General features: G+C 33.4%; 2 protein-coding genes across 3 annotated transcripts in view; both read left to right on the top strand.

The window, feature by feature from the left end:
- LOC124530840 (neural-cadherin-like) overlaps positions 1–4,107 on the top strand; it is a 55,996-nt gene extending 51,889 nt beyond the window's left edge. Inside the window, exons 6-9 of the mRNA XM_047105170.1 lie at positions 417–633; positions 1,317–1,485; positions 2,184–3,034; positions 3,146–4,107. Coding sequence (XP_046961126.1) covers positions 417–633; positions 1,317–1,485; positions 2,184–3,034; positions 3,146–3,364 — 1,456 coding nt within the window. The 3' untranslated portion in view covers positions 3,365–4,107. The remainder of the gene's footprint in view (positions 1–416; positions 634–1,316; positions 1,486–2,183; positions 3,035–3,145) is intronic.
- A 761-nt stretch (positions 4,108–4,868) lies between these two features.
- Positions 4,869–18,995, top strand: part of LOC124530838 (neural-cadherin-like) — a 261,718-nt gene continuing 247,591 nt past the window's right edge. Inside the window, exons 1-4 of one of the 2 annotated variants that reach the window (XM_047105166.1) lie at positions 4,869–5,045; positions 7,364–7,553; positions 8,165–8,347; positions 14,752–14,941. In XM_047105166.1, coding sequence (XP_046961122.1) covers positions 4,972–5,045; positions 7,364–7,553; positions 8,165–8,347; positions 14,752–14,941 — 637 coding nt within the window. In that variant the 5' untranslated portion in view covers positions 4,869–4,971. The other variant, XM_047105165.1, reaches the window with a different exon arrangement.

Consider the following 18,995-nt stretch of genomic DNA (forward strand, 5'->3'; position numbering starts at 1 on the left):
ATTCTTAAGTTAAACTGTTTATTTATTAGCGCCATGCAATTCTCACCGGAAGCTTGATATTTCTAAATGTTAAAGATATAATGATGATGTATCTTACATTTATTATTTAACTTATATTAATCATTTTTTAGCCACCAAACGACAATATTATACGTAGCTGTTTAGCAGATTCTAGATAATAGACCCGTGTGAAGGCGTTAATCAGTCATTTCAGAAGTCTATCTTGATTTATTTCGCATTTAATAAAAAAAAAATCTTTAAAAAAGTGTAATCTACGCAAAAAATAATAATTTTATTGGATTAACACCATTGTTATAATTGTTTCCACTTTCAACAATGCCGACAATTTGGCAGTAGTCCCGCTTGTCTGTTCTATGGAAATAAAATACTTTATGAATTTTTATATTTATTTTCAGTATCATATCCGTAAAGGCCAAATCGTTTGCGGATCGAGAGATTCGTTACACTTTGAAAGCGCAAGGCCAGGGGGCTGGGACCTTCAACATCGGACCGACATCTGGAATAGTGAAGCTGGCTAAGGAATTGGATTTCGAAGACTTACGTCAACCTCATGTGTACTCCTTGGTCGTAACGGCAACTGAAGACTCCGGCGGTTTCTCTACTTCTGTTGAGGTAAGATGTTTATTTGTAAAATTATACATTGTAACATCTCACTATACGCTAAAGTCTATACAAATTTGAATTCTATTGATATGAGTAGTTAGTTAATTATTTGCTTATTAAATTTAAATGAAGAATTCGTAACAAATATTACCTTTAAAGTTGGAAGACTTCTACATACTTCAGACGAGACATTTTCTTGATAACAAATTAAGTTAACCCTTAGTTTAAATTTATATATATAATTAATTATGTTTAGCTCTATATTCGAAATAGCTAAAATAATTTTTTCATAGAATATTATTATTTTTTTATAAAACTACTTTAATAATATAATATATTATAATATATTGAAATACGTGTCACCTGTTTATTAAAGGTTACAATATATTTTTATACTAGCTGTGCCCGCGACCTTGTACGCGTTTGAATTTATCAAAAAAAAAAATACATTGATGCCTAAGTTAATCCATCAGTTACCTGCCAGTGAAAGTCTCGTCAAAATCGGTCCAACCGTTCCAGACATTAGCCGCAACAAACAGACAAAAATTGTAAAAAATGTTGTTTTGGTATTGTACCGTGTATATATACATATACATTGCGTAAAAAGGGCTATTTTAATATAACAAACAGACACTCCAATTTTATTAAAAGTATTTACTTTTTTTAATATATGAACTCGCAAACAATTCCAGCTCACGATACGAGTGACAGATGTCAACGATAACGCGCCAAAGTTCGAGCTGCCAGACTACCAGGCGCACAACGTAGACGAAGACATTCCGCTCGGCACCAGCATCCTCAAGGTTAAAGCCATGGACGCTGACTCCGGGAAGAATGCAGAGATCGAATATTTAGTTTCAGGTAATTATATCAGCAATGTGTCCTTTACGTATCATACGCACAAATTCAAATGTATATCATTTGATAAGAATAATAAGATTTAAAGCGACTTCTATTTTTAGTAATGTTAAAATATATGGAATCGATTTAAAACTATACTTTTCATTTCGACACTTTATAAATAAATAAGATGTAATGTGAGAAAAATTCGTTCGTTTTGAATTTAATCTGAAATTACTTTTGAACTTAAATAAGATAATTAATGAAATAATTAATGCTAGTTATGTTAATGTTTTTAAATTAAATATATTTTTGACTTATAACACTGGCTTATTGGTGGTCAAATTTAGCCATTAAATTATACCTATAGTTTTCAAATATATTTTAAGTTTTACGATATTTATAACCATAAAACAATTTAGTAGGAACCATATGAAATAACTACAAAATACCATATAACTATTATTTTTATCAAGTATATGAATTAACAGGCATACTGCAAGCCCATATTTTTACGTGCCAGTCTTTTCGCATATTCAACTGCTACATAGCAATATTCTGTTTAATATATTTGCAACAATAATATCTTTTTTAAATTACAATTGCAAACACACTCTAAGGAAATCATTTTTTCATTATTACAACTCAAACACAAGTTATTGTTAATTTCAGTACATAAAGAAAAATATATAACTTCTTTTTATTTTTCATATTTACAGATGATCACTTTAGCGTCGACTCCAACGGCATTATCACAAACAACAAACAGTTAGATGCTGACAACAACAACGCCTACTATGAATTCGTCGTCACCGCCAAGGACAAAGGCGAGCCGGCGAAAACTGGAACTGCGACCGTCAGAGTTTATACCAAAAATAAGAATGACGAGGAACCAAAATTTTCTCAACAAGTATACACGCCAAATGTTGATGAAAATGCGGGCCCCAATACTTTAGTTACGACTGTTGTAGCCTCAGATAAAGACGGTGATAATGTCCGCTTCGGATTCGTTGGTGGGGGTACAAGTTCGGGCCAATTCGTCATCGAGGAAATCACTGGTGTAATAAGATTGCATAACAAAGCTATATCCTTAGATCGAGATAAATATGAACTCAATGTTACCGCATTAGACGATGGCGCCTGCTGCGTTAATGGAGACGCCACTATACACACGTCGACTGCTGTAGTCGTAGTATTCATTACCGATGTTAATGACAACAAACCGATATTTAAAGACTGTCCCACGTATTTCCCAAAAGTAGAAGAAGGGGCTCCCAACGGGAGTCCAGTCATAAAAGTTCATGCTACGGATGAAGACAAAGGAGTTAACGGTCAGGTTAAGTATTCTATTGTCCAACAACCGAATCAGAAAGGTACCAAGTTTACCGTCGACGAAGAAACTGGGGAAGTTTCGACGAACAAGGTATTCGACAGAGAAGGTGACGATGGAAAGTTTGTATCGGTAACCGTTAAAGCTACCGATCAGGGCGAGCCGTCGTTGGAAGGCGTTTGTTCGTTCACAGTTGAGATAACGGACGTTAACGATAACCCACCACTATTCGACAGACAAGTAAGTGTTCCTGTAAATAGAAACGTAATATTAATTATAGCTTGCATGTATCAGCTTATGCACGAGCCACTCTTCTAAAGAACACATCTTAATGATCCTACTATCTTACAGAAATATGTGGAGAATGTTAAACAAGATGCCAGTATAGGCACAAATATCTTAAGGGTATCGGCATCCGACGAGGATGCCGATAACAATGGCGCCATAGTGTACACTCTGAGCGCTCCATATAACCCTGCCGATATAGAATACTTTGAGATCCAACCGGAATCGGGATGGATAGTATTAAAGAAACCTCTAGACGTAAGTATCAAAATCGATACGCAATAACGATAACGAGAGAGAAAACATGGCGAGAACGATGAATGAAAGGGATCAACTTTACTGTAAAGTTTGGTGGATGAATGCTACCTACAGGCCCTAGGACTGAATTGGCACTAGCTGTTACCCTGTGACTGTAAATAGCTCTAAATTGTCGCTGCTGTACATAGCTGGAGGCCCGGAGGAGTAGTTGTCCATCAGGCGCGGCGCGGGGCGCGGCGCTTGTTCTTCTTCAGCACGATTACTTTCAGTTGCCGCCGGCGCCGGCTCTGCACCCAACCTTCGTTAACATTTATTTCCGCAGCACCGTCTTGCATTGACTATCTTATGATAAATACGAACTTGTGTATAATATTTATGACTGAAGTGATACTGCTGTAAATATTTCACCGTTGATACCTATGTTTAGTTCTAAAACATGTACAGTTTCCGTAACAGCACTTCTGTATATTTCGCACAGATTAGTTTTGAAATTTATTTTATTGTAATTTAATCGGTTGATTTTTGAGAAGCTTACGCTTTTGAACATACCTATCAGTATTACGATTATGTAAGTACATGTTTTGTTACTAATCTCTGATATTATTTACGGAGAGATCCCACGTCGGGCGGTTCGATCCCTGCCTCTGACTCTTCCGGCCGCCAAGACGACAACTCATACACATGATACCATTTTATTAGTATAATCATCATAATTATGGATTTTTTACAGGGTGCCACTACTTAGTATAAATAAAGTATTAGTATTTAACTGAGATGGTCAGATTGCCCGTGAGGCAATTTGGCCATCTGGCCAGTTGTGACATTATTCCTTCTGTGAAAGGGGCAACGTTCTCAAACCCAAAATTTGTACAGTCAATCGTAACGTCCATCGTTTGTAATATATTCATTACAATGAGTGTCGTTTTTTTGTAGTCGTTACGAGGTCACTAAAACCTTCTTATGACAACCTGACCTTTCCGCCATGTCTTGTATGCAGAGCTGCATGCATTTGCCTGCTTTTTGTTAATTTACTTTATTTTTTTAAATTAGTTTAGTTAATTTATTGTAAAAAGTATAAATAATGTACAGTTTATCTTTTTTCCCTAATGTACAGACCGGAAATGTATAATACAGAAAACGTATTATTTCCAATTTCTTTTCTTGCACCCTCTTACATCGGCTGCTACGAGCAAATGTATTGTAAGTTAGCACGAATGATGCCTCTGCGTGGAAGCGATCGTCGTGAGTGGATTTCGATATATTAGTTGACTATCAGTAACTATCTTCTCTGTTTTAGTTTTGCTTAGTGGATGCGAGGTCGACGAATGTATGTTTCTTCGATGATCTTTATTTCGAGCAATTAGCGATTCAATAATTAAACTCTGAAAGTGGTCTATATTCGATTTATTTTTTTACTTGTTTTAATTATTTATTAGCAATCAGTACTTATATGTTTATATTTGAGTTGTGTTTTATTTTTTTTTGTCCCCGCTGACCTCTGACCCGTGTATCTGTAGCGGGACAGGTATCGACTGCGCGTGCGCGCCTCCGACAGAGGCGACCCGCCCTCCTCCGCAGACGTGGACGTTGAATTAGACGTGGTAGACAGGAACAATAAGCCCCCCATCTGGGACATGACCACGTATGGCCCCGTTCACATCAAAGAGAATGTCACAGTGGGTACCGTAGTGACCAGTGTGAAAGCCAGGTTGGTATAAGGCGCAGCGGGCTCACCGGCCCGCCGCTCCTCCACTCCTTAACACTACTAACGACGTGGTTTTGTCTGTTTCCATCGACTCTTTCCCCGATAGCGAGAAACTTACAAGTTGGAGGCTATGGCTCAAGACAAGGGCTTCCCGCCCTTGTCCAGAACCGTGGAGGTCCAGATAGACGTAGTGGATCGCGCGAACAATCCCCCCGTGTGGGACCACACGGTGTACGGACCGATCTACATTCGAGAGAATTTGCCCGTGGGTGCCAAAGTGGTGTCCGTTAAAGCAAGGTGCGTGTCTAACTGTCCGGGCGGGCACCGCACGCAGCCCCGCACGCGGCGCGCTCCTCCCATCGTTATTATTTGCTCACTCATGGTGGTTTGCGTCCGTGAATTGCAATTGCATTGTCACGACCACACGGTCTTTTTGAGATACACGAGCGTGCATTTAGTGGGTTCACTGCTTATGTGGAATGGGGTCACTCTGTGACGATTCAAAAATATTTGTATCACTCGCGACGTTTTGTGACTCTTTGTGACTCTTTGTGCGACTCGATCATATAAGTAAACATCGAAGTCGTTGGTATAAATATTTTTGAGGTCGTCATGAAACTCTATTAATAGTAGGTAATCTGTCAATTAATAAATCTCTGTGTCATTATATTTTGCATGTAGGCATTATGCATTACCGTCCTAAAATACGACTCCCAAGTGGAAGTCCTAGTTTTCCTTCGTCTCCGACGTTATGTGTAAGCATGATATTACAATGATCGTAAAGTAGATGACTTAGGTTATTTTATTTTTAATTTCCTAGTGCTTGGATTATTCATGTTTAATTGATATGTTAGCAATGAAGAGAATAAAGAATTATACAAAATTGGGATTAGAATTCCTAAATACGACTTATTTGACAGGGCATTTCATTTCTTTAAATTATAATTTTTACTGGGAATATTATTTATTACGTTTATAAAGCGAAAAATTGTAATTTCTATAATACGAGTAGTCTTGATATTTATCAAATAATAGCGTTTTGGAATATTATTATAATGTCATGAATGAACATTTAACTTAATAGATCTGTCATCTAAGATTGAAGATTAAATTTGAGTCAAGTAAATTACGGTTAGTAGTTATGGTAAAGCTATGATTAAACGCTTTGGTAATATAATACGTTGTCTTCAAACAGCTGATGACTGCATTTAGCCATTCATATAATTAATGTTGTCTAAGTCTAACTTTATTTTTATGTAACAAACCAAATGAAAACCGTTACTATAATCCAAATAGCAATCCGTCATAAAAATCTTCTCTAGAGACACTAAATTAAATATGTTTATAAATTAGATAACAAAGATTGCTACTGAAATTAACTATCAAAACGCAAAATATACGATACTTTAAGTTCATCAAATAGGTTTATCATCATTATTATAATTAAAGAAGCATTTTAAAAATACTAGTGAATTGTTTGGTAAGTATAACAACTGAATGAGCATCACCGGAGTACGTCGGGCCACCTAATACTTAATGTTTGCATAAATTGCATCATCACATGAATTTTGTTCGATGGTTCACATCCTTATTGTCTATCTGTTCATCCTAAATCACACATTTCAAACTCACATGATAATGGGAAGACGAAACTTTTACTAATTCACTTTATTAACCCAAAAATTTGTTACTTGTTACTGATTATTTATATAAGGCGATTCTTTTTACAAGAATTTGCCTTTTTAACAAGAAATAAATGTGTTTTCTATTTGGGCTATTCATAACCGCTTTTTTGATTTATTAAAGAATATGTGAAGAGTTTTAATGATTTAGATAATTAAAATAGTATATGAAAATAGTGTAGTTATAAATAGACCAAAGTTAATACTAAATAAGGTAAATATTTTGAAGGAATATTTAAATATTTACCACACCACGCATATCATAGTTATATTTGATTTATTTTATTTGTTTATTTTAAAACGTTTCCCTTAACTGAATGTCTTAGTAATCAATTTTTAGATCATTTATTGCATTTTATGCAAGATTTCAATTGTTTAAAAAATTTAAGTTCAAATTCAAGTTATTACAATTCCATAACATTTTACTTTCAATTAATTACACGGATGATTTGAACTATGGATTTGTACTAATTTGTTTGAAGTATTGAAAAATTAAGAGTTCATATTAACTAAATTATTTTTGTCACCCCTTTATTATTTTGAGTATTTTGCATTTGATGTTGTTTCGTTAAAGTAGATGTATTAGTGATTGTTTGCTTAAATTATCGTTCTCTCTATAACGTTTCGGGGACTTTTCAGCTCGGGCATTGAGAACAACCCAACCGTATTCTACAGACTCATGCCCGGATCTACGGCTCAGACGAATAAATTCCACACTTTTTATTTACAACAAAGGGCTGACAATGGCTTTACTTGGGCAGACATTAAAGTTAATCATCCTCTAGATTATGAAAGCATTAAAGAATACAACCTGACCATTCGAGTGGAGGTAAGCTTTGCTAGATATTTTATATACTAAATAATACTTACATTTTCCAAATTTAAATGAATGACGGAAATGTTTCAGGAATAAAACTGTATTGAAATATCTGTACAATGAAAAAACAATATTTAGATTTATTATGTGTGTTTACTATCTTTTTTCATCATGGGTGAAAAATATATTATCTTTTTAATCGAATTATGTATCTGTCAATGATGTTGTAGTGAACAGATATGTTATTAACGCGTAAAAAAGTGAAGACTAGAAAACGTCCTAATTGGGACGTTTGCCTTTAGTTGTTTTACTTAGTAATACGTTATAATACATCATAATTACGTAGTAATACGTTTTGCGTAATTAAAACATCTAGTTATCCCTTTTACTTATTGTTTTTATCAAGCTATCATTTTTACTTTTAACGAAATGTAAAAAAAAAATAAACTAAAATAAACGGTCCTTGGCGCGGCACACTTTTTTCTGTTGTTTAGTATGGATATAACATATCTGTTTATTAGAATATCATTGGGATCTGTATAATTTTTCATACGTTAAATGAAACGATACATGAATAAATATAACTTACACGTTTGTCTAATCACTTATTTAATTTCAATTAGAACAACGGAGCTCAACAGCTGGCTTCAGAGGCGACAGTCTACATAATGCTGGAAGATGTCAACGACGAAATACCTTTATTCACGGAACGAGAACAAGAGACTGTGCTTGAAGGCGAACCCATCGGCACCAAGGTCACGCAAGTGAATGCCATCGACAAGGACGGGACCTTCCCTAACAATCAGGTTTGTTGCATAATTTCACTTATCTTTTTCAAAATGAATTTGATAAACAGATAATAACAATGTAATTAGAGCTAGAGCTGTGAGCTGAAATTTACTTGAATTAACCAAAAATGAATTTAAATGATCAACGTACAATGAAACTGCTAGTTGGAGTCAGCCGGTTCGGTAACACTATGATAAAATCTTAATGAACATTAAAACTATAGGGGTAGAAAATAACCATTCTGACGACGATACGAAAATTCTAATTTTTCTATAAATATATTAATAGTTAAAAAAAAAGATGAATGTTCTTACATAACACAACAGCTTAAGAGAATATTTGAATTAATAATTACTAGACAAGTTCTGTTCTGTTCTTCAAGTTTCTGTCATCCTGAGTGTCTAGGAAGTCTCATTGGAATTCAAAACGATAGTGTAGAGATAAAATGTTTTATTAGAAATTTACTAACAAATACCATTTTGTAAGACTTGACTGACACTTTTATTTAGTCTCAAGGTCATGTGTGGTTAAGTATGTGGCGTTCAATGACAGTTTTATTCTCTGTGAGTACCTACATTAATTTGCATATTATAAACTAGAGTGTGTAAATGTTTAAGATAAACAGATAGATACTCAAACAACTTTTATGCTACAGGTATAAAAAGAGATAAATTCATTTAGGACCTGAAAGACGTGTAGAAGCTCTTCAATCAAAGTTATAGACATATTTACAATTTAAAAATTGCTATTTGTTTTTAGTCAGTCTCGTTTATTTAAACTGTAATAATATTTTTAAAACATGCTTCTCAGAAGAAAACTATTTTAATCTTTCTAACAACATAGATATCTTTGAAATAAATTTACCTTTACTTATATTATATTTAACTAAGATAGCGCCGCAGCATATCAACCGATGCGATGATATTTATATTATACGCAATATTGTTTGAGAATATATCAAATCAAATCAAAATACTCTTTATTGTACACTATTAAATAAATCACATATACACGGTTAGATGAAAGATGTACAAGAGGCGGCCTTATCGCTAACACAGCGATCTCTTCCAGGCAACCTTAAGGTAGAGGAAAACAGATATAGAAAGAGGTGTACATAACATATATTATTAAATCTTACACTTAAATCTGTTGTTACTTTACGTGTTGGTCGTAGATAGATACATAACTAGGATGAATTTCAGCACACAGAAAGGTTTTGTCTAAAGTTAGAAATGACGAATTCATTAACAGAAATGTAATATCGAAATCGATATTTTATTATGAGACAAAGTAAATTTTTAAGGGTTTTTCGAAAATGTGTCGATAAAAACACTTTAATTGGAAGCTATGTATTTATGTTTATATTCATCTGCTTATCAGTAAAGACATCAGGTACTATTTTTGAAAAAAACATCATCTCAGATGATGAAGTAAAGATACGGCAATCGGTATAAAGGTATGATAAGAATAAAAGGCAGTGCTTTCAGCTCTTTTAAAAACATTATACATTAAGAAGGTAAAATTGGGGGTAAATTTTATTAGTATTCAGAAAATACGAAACGGTACGAAAACATGTATGGAACTTTTCGAGCTGCTTCTAAGTGATATTGGGTTAACATCTAACTGGTAAGGCTGTACCGAGGCCACACGCAAATTTCTAGTAGTATCTACTTGGGGTAAATAACTTAATGTTTACAAACCTTTTAGTATATTGCTTCATTTCAACATAAAAGTAAAGTAAAGTAACAGCCTGTAAATTTCTTACTGCTGGGCTAAGGCCTTCTCTCCTATTAAGGAGAGGGTTTTGGAACATATTCCACCACGCTGTTCCAATGCGGGTTGGTGGAATGCACACGTGGCAGAATATCGATGAATTTAGACAAATGCAGGTTTCCTCACGTTGTTTTCCTTCACCGCCGAGCACGTGATGAATTATAAACACAAATTAAGCACATATACAGTGGTGCTTGCCTGGGTTTGAACCCGAAATCATCGGTTAAGATGCACGCTTTCTAACCACTGGACCATCTCAGCTCTTTTAAACATAAGTGAGGCTAATTATATGGGAATAAATCCAATATTTACGTTTGTTGAAAGTAGTGGTCAAAATATCAATTAGTGTGTGATAAACGTCATCAAACATTTGCACCTCAATGTGGTCACGAGTATAACAAATTAAATTGGTTGATTTTATAAAATGGGATTGTATATTTGATCTAGAAATATAATTTTATGTTAAAATATTTATCGGTAGATTCATATTGCTTTACGGCCTTAATGTCCTATGTTAAGTTTTTTTATGATGTTAAGTTATATCAATAACGTTACGTTACATGCTATAAAATTAGCACACAGCAATACTAAAATTAAATTTAATAGCCTTTATATCTGCTTCTTTTTTATAATAACTGCATACATGCCTACTTGCTAAAAACATACACACACCACACCAATTCTATTACTTCAATAATTTGATAGAAAATTGGGATTAATCAAACGCCCAAATTGAGATCATGATATAATGGGGACAAAAATTCAAGTTTTCCCAAAAATATATCTATTGAAGACAATTCTCAGACTATAGATATCATGCAATTTTGTTACTAGTACTTTTTCTCGCTCTAGTAAAAACTAAAACAATTCTCCTGACCTAATTCCGACCACAGCAGCTATTCTTATCGGGGAATATTCAGCTAGACAAGGAAATAGTGCATTCTTTCTTCCGTGTCAGATCGGGAACGAGCTCAATCTGACACAAGGAAAAGAGATCAGGCATGACACCCGGGCTAATTAAAAGCGAAGGAAAATATCACCCGGAAAATTATATTTGTATTCGATGTTAATGGTTATTATATTTGTGTTGTAATCATCGAATTCGCGTTGGGGCACACCAGATAGCAGTCATTCAGACTGGTGTTTGCTTACTTCTGGTATATTAATGGGATCAGGAATAGTTAAAATTTATTAAAGTGCTATTGACTATGGGCATTGTTGACAACATACCATCGGTGGCTCATTTGCCTATCTGCCTACCTTTTCTATATTTAAAAAAATGTACCTCATAATATACTTATTTCTTAATAAATATATTAAGAAATAAGTGTGCTTATATTTAATTGTGTCTCAAAAATCCATTATATAGTTTTAGGGTGTCTCAATTTATTTTATGAATAGAACTGAATTTTCTTTCACTCTCCTATAATGTTATGAAGATCTACAATGCAAATTTTCTTGTGTTTATTATACAATTTTTGGGCAACTTTCTCTCGGCAAGTACTTTGACCAAAAATTTTGTCTTTACGTATATTATACATAAACTATGTATATAAAAAAAATCTTTTAAGATGCATATTTCCGGAGTTTATCATGAAATAAAAAATAATAATAACTCTTTAATTTAATTAATAACTATTATACGAGATTTGTTATATTTATGAATAAAGAAGTACAATACTAATAATAATATAGAAGTATTATTTTTACTATATATATTTAAAAATATCAAAAAACAAATACAAGATTCTGTCAAGATTAATTGTTACGAGATTTGACATAATCATTATAATCTGGTTCTTAATTGAAGCCCGCCACCAGATCCAAAGCGAATGTTTGTACACGAATGAATGAATAGCAAGCGCATTACGCCTCGTGTCTGTAATCTGACGATTCTCGAATCTGATAGCAAGCCCTAATCGACTAAAACGCTACTTATGTTCTTAACAAACATTGCGTTACACTTTTTAAGTCGCTTATGAATCTTTATATTGCAACAATACTTTATACGTTGCTTTATGATTTAAGATAACTCTTTTTTTTTCTTAGTGTCCGTATCTTTACATAATATAAAGGTCGCTTAGCCCTGTCTGTCTGTTTTTTTTAAAAAGATAGATTGGTTCAAGAAGAATGTTTATATGTATAATAAATATCAATATTATAATATAGAAGAAAAACACTGATAATTTGAAGGGTTTCTAAAGTAATGTCGTAAATAAACACATTTTTGTGCTTACATTGTATTGTTCACCTTAAAAAAGGTCTTTTAAAGAGTCCACGACGGTCAATCTCTTAGGGATAAACCACACTAACCATTTCTTATCCTTTACTTTTTACGAGTAATAATGGCTTATTTTCAGACGATTTTATGCAATACAGCTTAATCCTTATGCAACAAAGTATCTTAAATACAACGTGCATTCAATATAAATCAATATAGCCCACTACAGTATGTAATTTAAATAAAATAAAAAATTTCGAAGATATTACCGATTTAAAATGCATTACAATGCATACATAATAACAGCTTATACATATTTTCTTTGCCATATAAGTTGGCAAAAAAACTATGAACAATCAAATAAGATATTTTATAGTATATTTTTACTATTAGCATTGCACCCTTGCGAAGCGTGCCAAGGCGGGTCGCTAGTTATGTATAAATTCAAGCGTTTCATAATTTACCTGTATATGTTTATTTTAAACAAAAGATTACTCACGAAATGTGTAGGAAATAATGTAATTTTAAAACATAGTCCCGCGTGATACGACTACTTGTGCGCTCCGCACATTTACATACCACAGGTTTGCGATACACTGAGGGTTCGTGAATATTTAATTTTAATTCAGCGAACCAGACTGTTCATGGTATTGATTGGGGTACGCTAACATAATTAGATGTGTTTGGTGTGGCCGTGGTTTGACTCTCAGCGGTTTTATTAAACCTATAATGATTTCATTTGATGGTTCAATATTACTGTAATTTAGTCTAGAAATTCATCTTTAATTTAAACAAACTTTAATTTCACTCGTCAGATATTCCACCACCAAAACATAATACGTATCATTGTATTCCGTTTTGAATAGTAAGATAAACAATCTCAGTTCCCAAGGTTTATGCGTATTGGCGATATAAGGAGTGGCTACTATAACTTACAGCGCCAATGACTATAAGTGGTGGTGTCCACTTAACATCAGGTAGCCTACCCAAGTCACAGTGTATGGCAATGCTTATTTATTGTGGTAGTATTTTTGTATGTAATTGTTGTAGTTATAACCGTACACGTACAAGATATTATTACAGTTAAATCAAAATATGGTTATTCAAGTAGGATTAGATAAGCCCATTTGAATAATCACTCAAAGACAACGAATTAAATGTAAAGCAACCGGTTTTGTATGTAGATTCAACTGTGAGAGCTGAATCTACTACCTCTTAATTAATTTAATTTAAACATTAATTTTATTATTTAAAATCTATTTTATATATGATACAAAAATGTCAAATGAATCACTTCATGCGTGACGTTCCATGAGAACGTTCGACGTGCTTTTACAATTTTTGGGTTTAAAAGTATCGTCATAAACAGAATTTCATTAAAATCTATCGAGTGGCTCAGTGATGCGTGTATAGATTGATACGAATAAAAATCGTATTTGAAAATACAGTTGTGACGCATCCACAAATACTCTACGTAAAAAAAAACTACGGTTTTAGTACTTTTTTTGCAGATAAAGGCGTCTATATTATGAATTGAAATAAAATTTTATAAATCATATTTATTTGCTAAACGTTTCACTTTCAACTGAAAAAACAGTTTAAACCTGTAAATCTCATAACAGAATATGGCTATAAGAATATCTGTATATCATTTTAAAACTAGAAACATAATGAGTTATAATTCCAACTTTGGTTTACGTTAAAAAGTAATGATACAAATAGAAAGAGAAACACAAATTTTACTTGGTGGAAGGGCTTTTTGCAAACCCGTCTGGGTAGGTACCACCCACTAATCAGTTATTCTACCGTCAAATAACAGTCCTCATTATTGTTGAGTTCCGTTTTAAAGGGTGAGTGAGCCAATGTGACTACAGGCACAAGGGACATACTATCTTAATTCCCAAGGTTGGTGCCACATTGACGATGTAAGGAATAGTTAATATTTCTTACAGCGTCATTGTCTATGGGTGATGGTGACAACTTACCATCAGGTGGTCCATATCAACCAAACTATACCAAAAAAATAGGATACAAACATGAATAGATCAAATAATGTTGTCTTAGATTTTCGCGATTATCCAATCAAAAATTTTTAATCCGTTATGACTAGTTTTATTTCAATGAATAGATCAAGTATCATTTATGATGTACCTACATAATATAGGTGCATAATAAATTTATTTATATGATTGAACATTCGGATATATCAATAAATAACTAAAGAATAATAAGCGAAAAAAGCGCAATGGTTTACGGACCGCAGGATCGATCCTGACCCCCTGGCCTATTGTCTACCCACTACTAAAACAGATGATAAGCTTAGAAGGAGGGATAAATAAGAATATTAATATTTCTTTAATTAATTGGTCAATTCCTACTACTCTCTTTAAAAAAAGTATAACTATAGTTAGTAATTTTATCCTTTAGGTGTATTACTACATCGTGGACTCACCTCGAAACGAGGGCAAGGACTTCTTCGAGATCAGCATGCAGACCGGCGAGATCTTCACTAAGGTGGTGTTCGACAGAGAGAAGCAAGGAGCCTACGCGCTGGAGGTGGAGGCACGAGATGGAGCACCATCGGCGCGGCCCAATTCTGATAACCAGCCTAACTCAGGTATGTTACCCATTCGAATTTCACTGTAAACTCTATTAACGTAAATGTACGTTTTTAAAATATCCTAACAACAAAATAAATAATTATTATTGAATACATATAATTTTACACAACAACTTTTTTTAACTTAATACGCGATAGTCATCCTTCTTAAAATAAAATTGAATAGGGTTTCCAACCATGAGTAGGTAAATTAAATCTAAATAACAGTTTAAAATATACATTTTCTTTTTATCATCAAACACATATTATTTTCAATTTAAACAAATCTTCATAATATTAAGATATTTTTCACTGGTGACCGTTTACGAGACTCGTTAGTGTAAATATGATAATGAGTCTAATTTACGCAGGCGTCCGAATGCTGCAATAAAACAGGTAATTTGAAATCGGTCCAACAATAGAAATCCTCTAGGGGTTGAAAGGTGTCAGTGAGCAGTGTACCGGCAGCCGGCTAATCACTGCTGTGATCCGCATTTAAATGACCATTTTCTCGCGTAAACATTCCTGACTGAAGTTTGCCTTTTGTCGAATTTTTCAAAGGCCGTATTTAACAACTTCACCGACCCTTTTCGAATGTTGACAGATAAGGGTCTTAATATATTTCTTGCTGTTTTCTCAGCAGCTGGAAATTGATTGCCCCGGTACGCGTGACTCTATAAATTGTCCGTTTTCAGCAAGTTCCTTTATTAGGCAGTCAAGTCGGTGCCGCTTAACGGTATCGCGTCGCAGTAAATCAAGCAGGAGCATAATCAACCAGCGCTTCTAGCGTAATCCAGCTAAGCTCCTCATCCCTGTATCTGTCTCACGTGCACAATAGCGAGCTTTGGATCAACGTTCTGCTTACTTAGTTTCTCGCTGTATACAATTTCCTTAATGTATCATAAATACATAGAATCTATATGACCCAATAAAATAGCAAGCTAACTGCGTTTCGATCGTAAAACCATACCCGTTATCTTTGTTTACTGCTGGCATACAAACGTCGTCGGCGAACGTTTACATTTGATATTTACTTGAATCGTTGTTCATTTGATTCCTATGGTTTATTGATTTAATCACAATTTTTAAAAAATGTATAATTTCTAACCTTTCGTTTATTAATATAAATCAACAATGAGTTCTGAACTAATCAATTGGTAATCTAGTTTTCCAATGTTATTTCCATAGTGTTCTATATTTAAATCAATTTATTTTGTTCATAATGAGGATATTATTTGTCATTGGCTTTAGATTTGTACTCCAGTCACTTTTATTGACCAAGCCCTTGTGCATATTGCACTCATCGCTATATACATATACCTACCGGAATGTAACATACGCATCAATAAACATCCTATATATAGTAATAGCGAATTTGATAAGTTTGTGCTAGTTATATATATTTGCACTACTATCAATCTTTGACAAATTAGGCTGACAGTTCGTTTTTATTTTAAGATAGAGCTCGTAACACAAGAGTAAAAAAACTAAAACGTAAAGAGCCATTTGTTATTTCGGAAAAAAAGGTTTTTTTACCAGAATACAGACTTAAAGTATTAATAATAAGGTGGATATAAGAAGGGTTACTATGTATGTCTATGTTTCATTTTATATGCAGTTTTCCAAAGTTGTGTCATTAGATTAGAATATTTAAACTATAAATCACTGGTGTTTAACACTTAAGAAAAAAACAAGTCCATACACGTGGAATAAATCCTTTTTTGGAGGACCTTTTCTCAAGTTTGACCTTGAAATTTTACTTAAGAAGGTTTACTTCGGAAACTTAGTAGTGCTCGCCCGGATTTCGACCCGCGAGACTTAGGATCAACATGTTCAACCCCGTAACTTGTTTATTTATACGTAGACATGTATTTATATTACAATGTTAGCTGTATCGATTTGATTGACGGTAGTTACACTGAAACGTACCTAGATTTCGTCAATATAACATTCAAAGGTTGGAAATCACATGTATAAAATTGATTAGATTTATAAATTCGTTTACATCACGTGTATTCCGAAATAAACACTAATACTCGATAACGTGACACTAATTACAATTATGCAAATATTAACAAAAAATGACATTTCGACAAAATAAGATTGTAAATATGACAGTTAAAAATTAATTAAAATCGATATTGTATTTAAGTATACTATTATATATTTGATTAAATTTTAGGATTTAGATTTAAATGTTACAATCAAAATATAGTTATTAATATAGGAGCTTACGAGTACTTTTGCGTCATTAAACAATATTATATTTAATGTTAATCTACCTTCGGTTCGAAACGTGGATTCTACCGAGGAGAACTGAAGAGAATTTCCATAGTTACATTTACTGCCGATTTATTCTAACTTAGCTATACATTAATTAAATACTACTAAATTTATATAACCCGAATGAAGTCCATAGAACACTTATTCTTTATACTAATCTAATACGTTTTTTGTCATCTATAGAAACTTCTATCGACTATTAAAGATAATTTATCTATTTTTAAGATATTATTACATATACGGCCATTGATTTCGAGTGATATAGTTAATTGCAATAATATAATTATCACTTAATAGATATATTATTAGGAAATGTCGCGTGATTAAATCAATCAGTTCATGTGTACTTAACTAATAAGTATATATCCGTGTATATCACGAGATTGTCAGCTAAGTACATATACAGTTAATGTAGATGACCGGTATCTTGTATTGTGTTAATAGGCACACACTAAGCTTTGTGTTTAATAGAATATCGACATATACTGGATTGAGTAAACAGATTATCTAGTAACGTGTTGATTGTCACCTTAAGACATACGGCTTTACCTATAAATGTTACTTAATTCGATGGATTATTTTCCGTCTCTTTCTCTCGATTTTTAAGTCACATATGACAGAAAGAGATGAATTGAGGTCGTGTTTATAAGTACACTTACACTGTACACATACTTATCTTAATTCAACTTTCTAGTAACACGGTCACTTAGTAGTGCAAAAGCTAACTGATTATTTAGTGAATACAAAATCTTATCAATTCACATCTTAGAATACTGATAAAAGTAAAAATAAATATTAGTAATTATTACTCAATCTATATTACTACAATCTATAATTGTGATTAAATTTGCATGTTTGTTGTCTCTGTTTATCATGTATTCGCTTTAATATGAGTTTAGATTTCGACTAGGATTATAGTGGATTTCATAAAATACAATGATTAGGCTCGAGTCACAAATGAAAACAATGGGTCTAATCATAATAACGGAGAAGTAAATGTTGACCGGTTTCCCGTTCGGGCTTCGTTTAATGTCTACAGCGGCTGTAAGAAATTCTCATTCCTTTTTTATTGTGTCAGCTCCTTTTCCTTCGCCTTTTGTGGTACCTACTTTCATTCGACCCACGCGCTCCGATACTGTAGTTACGACTTCATTTTAATTGGCCCGACGAAACTTTTAGTTAGAAAATTCACAATTACGTTGCTTTCGCAGGATTGTAATTATTTTTGATCAGAATTATGTTTAGTTACTTGTTTAGATAAAAAAATAGTTAAATGTAAATTAAAATGTTCAACTTTATATTTCTGTAGTTAAGTCGTTTCATTTATAGGATAAAATCTCAATCGTATAAGGAACATTTCGAGATAAGACGTAACTCTAAGAGACCGAACATCTCAGACATTTCATATTAATACATAACGTCTATGCAAAGTAAGCGATATTGTTCGAGTTATTTCAACTATTTCCAATTACTTGGGCTTAGGAAACAACGATGTCGCCAAGTGACAAAGCAATATTCCCGTGGCGGCGGGCGGGAACTTCGTGGCCTACATTTAGCGCGCCCTCGAGAATCCGTGATGAGGGCGCGCTCGAGTGCACTGCTTGCTGGGGATTACTGTCACGAACTACTAAATATTGCTGTTTGTCGTCTTAGCTTCCCCAGCTAAGATTTCATCTGACTTCTATAAGTTTTCCTGTGATAGAACAAATTGCCAATTATGTCCAACTCACTGAAATGTACTAATTTGTACACGTATTTCATTTATTTGAATATTTTATTCGAACAGATT

Source organism: Vanessa cardui, chromosome 7, assembly GCF_905220365.1.
Source record: "Vanessa cardui chromosome 7, ilVanCard2.1, whole genome shotgun sequence".
Taxonomy (NCBI): domain Eukaryota; kingdom Metazoa; phylum Arthropoda; class Insecta; order Lepidoptera; family Nymphalidae; genus Vanessa; species Vanessa cardui.